General features: G+C 37.8%; 1 protein-coding gene across 1 annotated transcript; it reads right to left on the bottom strand.

Annotated features, from left to right (window-relative positions):
• Positions 1-874: 874 nt before the first annotated feature.
• Positions 875-10,833, bottom strand: LOC117321266. The gene is made up of 8 exons (XM_033875736.1): positions 10,544-10,833; positions 7,843-7,885; positions 7,428-7,568; positions 6,719-6,890; positions 5,768-6,021; positions 5,035-5,192; positions 1,708-1,875; positions 875-948 (listed from the first exon to the last, which is right to left on the bottom strand). The coding sequence occupies exons 5-8, from the start codon at positions 5,905-5,907 to the stop codon at positions 875-877; spliced, it is 540 nt and encodes a 179-aa protein (XP_033731627.1). The 5' UTR covers positions 5,908-6,021; positions 6,719-6,890; positions 7,428-7,568; positions 7,843-7,885; positions 10,544-10,833.
• Positions 10,834-11,396: the final 563 nt, after the last annotated feature.

Raw genomic sequence — 11,396 nt, 5'->3', positions numbered from 1 at the left:
ATTGTCAAAATCCAAGATGGCTGCCTGTCGGCCATGTTATTTTCTGATTGGTCTCAAAATGCAATATGCATAACTAGGCACCAAGGGGAACCTACACATGAAATTTGAGAAAGATCCCTTCAGTACTTTCTGAGGATTAGCGATAACAAGAATTGTTTACGGCCGGACGGACGGACGACGGACCACGGACGCAGGGCGATTTGAATAGCCCACATCTGATGATGGTGGGCTAAAAGTTTAACTTCATTTCAATCTTTCATTTTCAAATAATCATTTATAATTATAATAAACCCAAAGAGCATTTCACAAATCTTCTGATTATATCATTTACAATATTTGATTCCATTTTCACCCCAAGAATTTACTAGAGGATGATTTGATGTCCCAGTCCTTAGGGCCCCAGCTATACCTACCCCAGTTGTAGTTGAACAAGGCAAAGGTGAAGGTCAGTTTCTCAATAGAAATTGTCAAAGTGAAGTTACATGGGTCCAGTTCGACCACTGTTTGAGGGGCAGCGGTGGCAGAGTGGTCAAGGTGTCCCGACACTTAAACACTAGCCCTCCACCTCTGGGTTGCGAGTTCGAAACCTACATGGGGCAGTTGCCAGGTACTGACCGTAGGCCGATGGTTTTTCTCCGGGTACTCCGGCTTTCCTCCACCTCCAAACCTGGCACGTCCTTAAATGACCCTGGCTGTTAATAGGACGTTAAGCAAAATCAAACCAAACCAAACCACTGTTTGGATTGTGGTGTCCAGTTGAGTAACCTCTGTGCAGCAGTCCACAGTTCCACAGGTGGAGGGCAGGTAACAATGGATGTTGTTGTCAGGTAGAGGTATCTTGTAGTCTACACCACATTCTACAGGTACAAAAAGGTTAAAGGTCAACAGGTGGGCAGGTAACAATGGATGCTGTTGTTGGTAACAGTGTTTTGTAGTCTGCACCACATTCTACAGGTACAAAAAGGTTAAAGGTCAACAGGTGGGCAGGTAACAATGGATGCTGTCGTCAGGTAGAGGTGTCTTGTAGTCTACACCACATTCTACAGGTACAACTAGAGCTGTCACTGAGGGGGTCACAAGTATACCCCCCGCTTTTCTATGATAGGTTTGGATACTTTGTGAAGCTGCCTATTTATGGTACTATAACCAAATGGAACATGTTCTATGTTTAGGTAAGAACTAAGTGAATGCATAGCCGAACATAATTTTGCTCGTTTTTAAAGAAAAAGGGGCATAACTCTATTAGAACTGGTAAAATCTTTGCATAGAGCTAAGCCTCATAGGGTCCTCTAACTACATACCAAATTTTAGTAAAATCCATTGAAAACAAAGCAAATGCATAGCCGGACAAGCTAGTAACCATTTTTTACATAAAGGGGCATAACTCTGTAAAAAGGATTTTTTTCGGAAGAAGCCGTTACAGGAGACACAACTTCATGCCATCCTTCAACTCTGTATAAAGTTTCAAGAAAATCCATCAAAAACTAAGTGAATGCATAGCCGGACAAAATTATCACACATTATGTATAAAAAAAGGGGCATAACTCTGTTAAAAGGGGCTAAATCGCAAAATCACTGCAGGGGACACAAGTTCTTTGTTTTTGTAGATGGATGAAAATAGCTGTATGGTAAAAGTTACTTCATTTTGACACTTTTGTATCTAACTTGCAGTCTCTAGACACTATTATTTCCCTTATCAAGACTTACCATCCTTCCAGCCATCTATTGAGTAAGGCTCTAGGCTGCAGTCACACACATTCTCTTGCAGGTAAACAGCAATTCCAAGATCTTCCTTTAGTAACGAGACGTACAATGTAGACAGGGGATTAGCCAGGTTCTGGCCTTTATCATTGGCCCAGTTAGTCAATGCAAAATCTGAAAAAAGACCAAACAAAAGATTTTACAGTACCTGTTATTCAAAATAATCCAATGTCAAGTCATCAGAAAAATACAAAAATTACTATTAGTAATATTTGCCTATAACAGTTTCTGTAAAAGAGATTTCTATTTATAAATGATTATTGTTATGTTTTCCTATAACTATGTAGAGTAAGACAAGAGGCCCAAAGGACCCCAGGGTCATGAAATTCACAATTTAAGTAAAACACCATGAAACCCTTCCTTCTATGAAAAGTATTTGATTCTAGTTTTATTTTATATAGGTATTGAGAAGAAGATTTTTGAAATTTCAGTCGATTTGACCCTTTTTAGCCCCGCTCATCAGTCAGTCAGGGCCAACATATGCATTCCATCAAACTGTTCTCCCATGCTGAAAATGTTGACCAGGTTAGAATGAGTTCCAATACAAATCCAACAAATAATGGTAAAAATGTGATTTCCCTATATAAACTTTATTAAAGTTTACCCCCTCCCTAGGGGCAAATGTGGGACCCAAGAGTCATTAAATTCAGTTTTAGTAACGCACCATAAGACCCTTCCATCTATGGAGAGTTTTTGATTCTACTAAATATGAAAGTAAAGAAGATTTTTGAAATTTCAGTCAATTTGGCCCTTTTTAGCCCCACCCATCAGCCCCTGGGGTTCAGTCAGGGCCAACATATTCATACCATCGAACTGTTATCCCATGCTGATAATATGTTATCCAGATTAGAATGCGATTTCCCCATAATTTTGTATACAGTACGGAAACAAGTCTGCAGTCGTCGTGCTGGTCACAACTTTTATATCAATGAATTAACATGTGTAATGGATAAATCTACAGTGCAGACGATAAATAACAGTAACCCGGTAGTTTTCACAGTCAGATCGTATTTTATAGGACCAGTTGGTCAGTGACTGCCGCACGAGATCAAGGCATTAGTGTTAACCGTGCCTAATTGCGCATGCGTGCTGTTACAGCTTCCGTAAACAAACAAGTTGAACGTTATCAGTTTCTGGCAACATTCTGGATTTATAAGGTGATTGATTTAGAAGTATGAAATAACTAAGTACTGCTATATCATTTCAAGTTTTGTTTGATGTTAATTTAGATGTTATACATCGTTTTGGACCTGAATACGGGAACATGGTCAAGTGAGATCGTATGTGTACGGAACGTGTGGCTCACGATCGACTTCGATAAATCCACATAATTGCTGATAAATACACAATTTCAAGAAATTACATATAAACTATACTAAAGTTTACCCCTTCCCCAGGGGCAAATGTGAGACCCCAGGGTCATGAAATTCACAGTCTTGGTAAAGCACCACAAGACCCTTCCATCTATGAAGAATGTTTGACTCCACCATATCTGAGAGTAGAGAAGAAGATTTTTGAAATTTTAGTCAATTTGACCCATTTTGGCCCCACCTCTCAGGCCTTTGGGGTGGGGACCATATAATTCACAATTTTGGTTGACCTTCAGCCATAGTAACTTTCTGCCAAATTTCATTGACTTTGGTTAAGTGGTTTAGGAGAAGTCGAAAATGTAAATAGTTTACGGACGCACGATGCAAGCCGACGGACAAAAGGCGATTAGAATAGGTCATTTGAGACTTCGTCTCAGGTGACCTAAAAAGGGAAATATTCCCTAGAGAGTTTGAATAGTCATTACCATATTGAAATTTACTTATAAACAACACTCAATAGGATCCATGAAGCCTGTGTACCACTGACAGGGCTTCTTAATGAGAGCAGTGTCCTTTAATATTTCGGTGACAAACTCGCAGGGCTGGGATGTTTTCAGACAGGCGCTGATGTTTAAATCTATAAGATACTTCCTGTCCTGTACCAGGTCATACAGTACAAAGCTGTGGAGGAACAAGGGAGATAATTGATGAAGAAAGAGTAAATAAGTTACAAACATGGACCAACACTAGCCTAAATCTTTCTGGATACTGCCCACATGTAAAAAACTGTAGGGGCCTATGAGGGTCACTACGAAACAGGTATACTCTCTATTGTAATTGAAATCTGTGGTTGGCAGGTGTTAATAGGAGGTGAAAACATTTCTATAAGAGTAACTATACGACTGGTAATTGTCCTGTGTATAGAGAATTAATCTATATCGGTTTAAATAACTTCAATTATGATAAAATTATGCGATATAGAGATTTTTTTCCAGAAAAAATGATAAACCATTTGTAGCTCATTAACAAGTTTGACCATTTAATAGATCATTTAGTTTAGTTTCATTTGGATTTGAACAGTAATAATTTGGAATATATGATTTCCAAGCGAATTTTCAAGTATTGCGGTTAAAAAAAATATCAAGATAATGATATATATGTTGTACTCATCTGGGACATTCTCTTAACACAAGGTAAATAATTTCTTCTTCTGGAACTCCTTTGTTACCTACCAGTTTCATTAGAAAATTTCAAATTACATGATGTATCACTTGCATGCAAGTCACAAAATCTACCAATTGTCTCGACTGCTAGCGGTTAAAAACATCTGTACATGTATCGTTTATACCCATCGCTCACGTCATTTCTGTGGGAGCGATGTCGCCGTGAGATCGCTTGGGCGACATTGGGGGTGATTTTAATCCCTTCCGTTCGACAGCCACTCATCACTCCCACAGGGTTTGAGTACCAAATCACCCTCCCAGTACTGTACAGCAACCCTACAATTTATTTTCATGGGTCTTTTTCAACTTTACTACTGAAAGAAATGAGTCCCACTATTTTAAATTTAAGTATTTCCAGAAATTCTGGGAGACTTATTAAAATTCTATGAGTTCAGGACTTGCATGTAGATTTATATCACTGGATATAAAGTTTGCTCCTTTCCAAGTAATTATTTTTATTTTTAATTCTATAATCCTGTATATACATGTTGTAAAATAAAATTTAATAATAAATGCCCCCTGCTGCCACCAGACACCCTGGAACCTCAATAGTTCCTGACATTAGCTAGTTACATTGTATTGTGACAGGACTGACATGAGTAACACTATATGCACCCATCTCCCCATTTCATGACAGGGACATACAAAATTACCTTTATATACCAGCTAGTTCCTTAAGAAAATAGAATTTTAAATAGTTCTGCTTGTGACAACATTTTTAAAGTAATGACTTGACAAACCTGGATTATTGAGATCAAGCGTAGATTCCCAGTTACAAGGAAGCCTGTCCAGGAGAGAGTTTTCCAGTATGGCAGAACGATCACACAAGGACCCGCTGACTCGAAACAAACACTGACGTACAGACTGGTTCTGGTAATACAGATCATCGACAGATAACCTGCAATTTTCAAAGGTACATTGTGATTATCTCCCCTTCTATTAGTTCATTTTCTCATAATATGGTTGTAAAACCAATACCTGATATGATAATAGTGACAAAATGTCTATAAGACAATATGAACACCAGGATTGAAATGAATATAATTCTAGGATATAAATTCATATAATATTTTCAACACAATACAATTAGAGAGGAAACAGCTCCAGGATCAGTCAGTTTTGTTATAAGTCTACACATCAGTACAAATCAGTAGGGCCACAAAAATTTGTTTAATATCTTTTTATGGAAGATTTTATACAGTCAGAACTGAATGTTCACTTGGAGTTAAGCAGGGGCTGCGAGTTGTAAGAAATCAAACTAACAAAGTTTTACTGTATTGTATATTGAATTATAACTACAGCATTATATATGATTAATATCCATCCTGCTATATGTTTTATTTTTGTTGTTTTTGCTTCTTTTTGTTTTGTTTTTGTTTATTTTTGGAGGGGGGTGGAGGATGGTAGAGCGGAGATGTAAAAATGTTTAGCAATATAGACAGAAAAGCAGACAAACCAAATAAAATCACTCACTCGAGGTGGACGGCCCCGTTGAGGTAAAGGACACGTGTAGAACCCCAGGTGTAGTCGTGAAGGGAGGTGGTGAGACCAAACTTCTCAATTCTCACGGTGAGATCTAATGTACAGGGGTCTATGTAGACATAGGTCTGCATGAACCGTCCCAAGTGTTGTCACCCTTACATAACAGTCGACGGATCCACATGTGTCTCCAATATGGCAGGATACGTCATCATGTAAATCTGGCACAGATAAGGAATGACTGCAGCCTAAATAGTTAATAACACAAAGTACTTAAATAAGTCTGCATAATAGTATTTAAACATGAGACATGACATCTTCCGATCTGGTATATATATCCCAACCTACTCTCTATCATTCAAACTTAAATTGACAATCTAAGAATTAGTGCATAAGATAAACCTAGGACAATATGATGCTCAGCAAAGGGCCTTAACTCTACATAGTCAAGTATGACAATTGTCAGAACCAATATATGAGATATGCTCAGGACAATATAATGTTCAACAAAGGGCCTTAACTCGAGTAAGACAATTGTAAGAAACAGTATATAAGACAAGGATGGATAGCATTGCAACAGCAATACAAAGTCCCCTGCCTGAGCTAGAAGTGCACCTATGCATTTCCCATTTTTTTTTTTTTGAAAAATGGTTTTTCGAAAAAAACAAATGGGGGATGTACAACTACATGTTATACTGATCATGTATACCAAGTTTCGTTAAGATCGAAGTAGTACTTTAGGAGGAGTTGTCCGGGCAACTATTGCGTGACAGACAGACAGACAGACTGACGGAGGGTAAGAGCATTAACTTAACTCTACATAGTGGAGTATGAGGTTTATTTTACTAGGAGAAAGCTCACCATCCATGCAGTACTTGAATTCAATCTAAGTACCGTCTTATTAAGGTAGAATTTCTCTTTAGTCAGTAACAATAAGAAACATACCAATATTCCATCCTAAGGCGTCCTGAGGAAAGTAGGGTGGTGCTGAGATGTCACATTTGTTGTCGTTCAGGTTTGGAAATAGGTCAAGGTCTTCCATCAAATCAGCTAGAGCATCACCGGTCAGATACAGGTGTGTGTCCAGTGTCACTGAACCACTGTGTTAGGGAGAATCCTGCAGGACAAATTTAGAGGGCACACTTGATATACAGTTATTCATTTAAGCATTAAAACGGCTTTCTGTCTCAATTCATAATATAGGCAATATGAATGCCAGCAATGCATTACAGGAAAATAGAAGGAACTGTATTAAGGAGAAACCTGCAAAGCAAATATAAAGACTACTGAACACACACTTGACGTAACAATTTATTCAAACATTAAGGGTGCTTTCAGATTTGATTGATTAGCAACATGAATGCCAAATGCATGACAAGAAAACCTTAGGAACATTGCTGACAAGACATTATTTGATTCCATAAACATAAAACCCAATTGAGCAATTCATTTCTTGGATGAATCCCTGCCTTTCAGTTAATCAAAGGAACTAGTGCTTATGCTTTAACAGATTTGACCCCTGTGACCTTGAATATGGGTCAAGTTAATTTCTTCCTGAAAACTAATGTCCCAGAAACCTACCTTCAAAAAAACAAAAAATAAATAAATAAAAACATTATAAACAATTTACCATGGATATGGAAAAGTGACCCACCTGCCACAGGGAAATCCCTAGCCCACATACAGGCTTCCTTGTGGAGCTGTGTGTTGTCATGATGTAGCACTGTCCCAGCACAGACTCATATAAACACTTACTACATACATATCCTCGTGAGTCAGGTCATGTATAGTAACCCTACAAAACAAGTAGTTATTTACACAAAGGGACATACCTCTGAATATATCATCAATTTTGATAAAATGTGACAAGGGCACAACAAATGTACCACAGTATGTAATAGAGATGTTTTATGGAAGGCTTAAATGTAATTGCTTCAGTATACTTCAAATGATTTGAACAATATTTCAGACTGACAACCAAACAATTCAATGTCTTACCGTAACTTCTAATTTTAGTTAAGGGGATATGAATGTTCCTGGTTATTCAGAACAGATCCTTTCATACTTACCCGATCCTGAACACACCACCGATATCTAGCTCTTTAAGCTCACCTGATCAAAACAAACAAGGAAATAAAATGAAAATGTATTTGCAAATCAATTTCAAATTCAGAAAAAAATAAATGCAGTTATTTAATCAATTGTTTTGTAAAATGGTGTTACGATTTTGCTGTTACATACATAGATACTACTGACAAGGTTGACGTAACATGGCAATTTATATGACGATTATAATGCCATTTGCTAAAACATTCATAACAGTGTTTCTTTTTTGATTATAGCGTTACTTAAAGAATAGTTGACATGTGATCAAACAGTTTTTATAATACAATACTGTTATGTATTGCAATGTAAGGATGCTCTTATTTGATACATTTATTTTTAAAAAGTTCATTACGGCGCAAAACATTTCATAAAGGGAAACACAAAAAATAGCAAAATTTTATTGTCATACTATAAACAATGCAAAATGACAATTGAAAAGATGTATGTAGATCTTTTCCATACTTGGGAATGATGCTTACCCCAGTTGTAGTTATATAGATACATTGAAGGTGAGTTTCTCTATACCACTTACCCCAGCTATAGTCATAGAGAGATACATTGAAGGTGAGTTTCTCTATACCACTTACCCCAGCTATAGTCATAGAGAGATACATTGAAGGTGAGTTTCTCTATACCATTTACCCCAGCTATAGTCATAGAGATACATTGAAGGTGAGTTTCTCTATACCACTTACCCCAGCTATAGTCATAGAGAGATACATTGTAGGTGAGTTTCTCTATAACACTTACCCCAGCTATAGTCATAGAGAGATACATTGAAGGTGAGTTTCTCTATAACACTTACCCCAGCTATAGTCATAGAGAGATACATTGAAGGTGAGTTTCTCTATACCACTTACCCCAGCTATAGTCATAGAGAGATACATTGAAGGTGAGTTTCTCTATACCATTTACCCCAGCTATAGTCATAGAGAGATACATTGTAGGTGAGTTTCTCTATACCACTTACCCCAGCTATAGTCATAGAGAGATACATTGAAGGTGAGTTTCTCTATACCACTTACCCCAGCTATAGTCATAGAGAGATACATTGAAGGTGAGTTTCTCTATACCACTTACCCCAGCTATAGTCATAGAGAGATACATTGAAGGTGAGTTTCTCTATACCACTTACCCCAGCTATAGTCATAGAGAGATACATTGAAGGTGAGTTTCTCTATACCACTTACCCCAGCTATAGTCATAGAGAGATACATTGAAGGTGAGTTTCTCTATACCACTTACCCCAGCTATAGTCATAGAGAGATACATTGAAGGTGAGTTTCTCTATACCACTTACCCCAGCTATAGTCATAGAGAGATACATTGAAGGTGAGTTTCTCTATACCACTTACCCCAGCTATAGTCATAGAGAGATACATTGAAGGTGAGTTTCTCTATACCACTTACCCCAGCTATAGTCATAGAGATACATTGAAGGTGAGTTTCTCTATACCACTTACCCCAGCTATAGTCATAGAGAGATACATTGAAGGTGAGTTTCTCTATACCACTTACCCCAGCTATAGTCATAGAGAGATACATTGAAGGTGAGTTTCTCTATACCACTTACCCCAGCTATAGTCATAGAGAGATACATTGAAGGTGAGTTTCTCTATACCACTTACCCCAGCTATAGTCATAGAGAGATACATTGAAGGTGAGTTTCTCTATACCACTTACCCCAGCTATAGTCATAGAGAGATACATTGAAGGTGAGTTTCTCTATACCACTTACCCCAGCTATAGTCATAGAGAGATACATTGAAGGTGAGTTTCTCTATACCACTTACCCCAGCTATAGTCATAGAGAGATACATTGTAGGTGAGTTTCTCTATAACACTTACCCCAGCTATAGTCATAGAGAGATACATTGAAGGTGAGTTTCTCTATACCACTTACCCCAGCTATAGTCATAGAGAGATACATTGAAGGTGAGTTTCTCTATACCACTTACCCCAGCTATAGTCATAGAGAGATACATTGAAGGTGAGTTTCTCTATACCATTTACCCCAGCTATAGTCATAGAGATACATTGTAGGTGAGTTTCTCTATACCACTTACCCAAGCTATAGTCATAGAGATACATTGAAGGTGAGTTTCTCTATACCATTTACCCCAGCTATAGTCATAGAGATACATTGAAGGTGAGTTTCTCTATAACACTTACCCCAGCTATAGTCATAGAGAGATACATAGAAGGTGAGTTTCTCTATACCACTTACCCCAGCTATAGTCATAGAGATACATTGAAGGTGAGTTTCTCTATAACACTTACCCCAGCTATAGTCATAGAGAGATACATTGAAGGTGAGTTTCTCTATACCATTTACCCCAGCTATAGTCATAGAGAGATACATTGAAGGTGAGTTTCTCTATACCACTTACCCCAGCTATAGTCATAGAGAGATACATTGTAGGTGAGTTTTCTATACCACTTACCCCAGTTGCAGTCATAGAGAGATACATTGAAGATGAGTTTCTCTATAACACTTACCCCAGCTATAGTCATGGAGAGATACATTGAAGGTGAGTTTCTCTATACCATTTACCCCAGTTATAGTCATAGAGAGATACATAGAAGGTGAGTTTCTCTATACCATTTACCCCAGCTATAGTCATAGAGAGAGACATTGAAGGTGAGTTTCTCTATACCATTTACCCCAGTTGTAGTCATAGAGATACATTGAAGGTGAGTTTCTCTATACCACTTACCCCAGCTATAGTCATAGAGAGATACATTGTAGGTGAGTTTCTCTATAACACTTACCCCAGCTATAGTCATAGAGAGATACATTGTAGGTGAGTTTCTCTATACCACTTACCCCAGTTGTAGTCATAGAGAGATACATTGTAGGTGAGTTTCTCTATACCACTTACCCCAGCTATAGTCATAGAGAGATACATTGTAGGTGAGTTTCTCTATACCATTTACCCCAGCTATAGTCATAGAGAGATACATTGTAGGTGAGTTTCTCTATACCACTTACCCCAGCTATAGTCATAGAGAGAGACATTGTAGGTGAGTTTTCTATACCACTTACCCCAGTTATAGTCATAGAGAGAGACATTGTAGGTGAGTTTTCTATACCACTTACCCCAGTTATAGTCTTAGAGAGATACATTGAAGATGAGTTTCTCTATACCACTTACCCCAGCTATAGTCATAGAGAGATACATTGAAGGTGAGTTTCTCTATACCACTTACCCCAGCTATAGTCATAGAGAGATACATTGAAGGTGAGTTTCTCTATATTACTTACCCCAGCTATAGTCATAGAGAGATACATTGTAGGTGAGTTTCTCTATACCATTTACCCCAGCTATAGTCATAGAGAGATACATTGAAGGTGAGTTTCTCTATACCACTTACCCCAGCTATAGTCATAGAGAGAGACATTGAAGGTGAGTTTCTCTATACCACTTACCCCAGCTATAGTCATAGAGAGAGACATTGAAGGTGAGTTTCTCTATAACACTTACCTCAGCTATAGTCATAGAGAGATACATTGTAG

Source organism: Pecten maximus, unplaced genomic scaffold (genome assembly GCF_902652985.1).
Source record: "Pecten maximus unplaced genomic scaffold, xPecMax1.1, whole genome shotgun sequence".
NCBI lineage: Eukaryota > Metazoa > Mollusca > Bivalvia > Pectinida > Pectinidae > Pecten > Pecten maximus.
The sequence above is the reverse complement of the archived record's forward strand: the minus strand, read 5'-3'. Positions and strand labels throughout refer to the sequence as shown.

Excerpts from the sequence above, each read along its gene's own strand:
- LOC117321266 (XM_033875736.1), bottom strand. The coding sequence starts at position 5,907 with ATGCAGACCTATGTCTACATAGACCCCTGTACATTAGATCTCACCGTG. Across the intron at positions 1,876-5,034 it reads GCTTGATCTCAATAATCCAG|ATTTTGCATTGACTAACTGG; the intron begins GTTTGTCAAGTC and ends GTCTTTTTTCAG. Across the intron at positions 949-1,707 it reads AATAGATGGCTGGAAGGATG|AATGTGGTGCAGACTACAAA; the intron begins GTAAGTCTTGAT and ends TTGTACCTGTAG.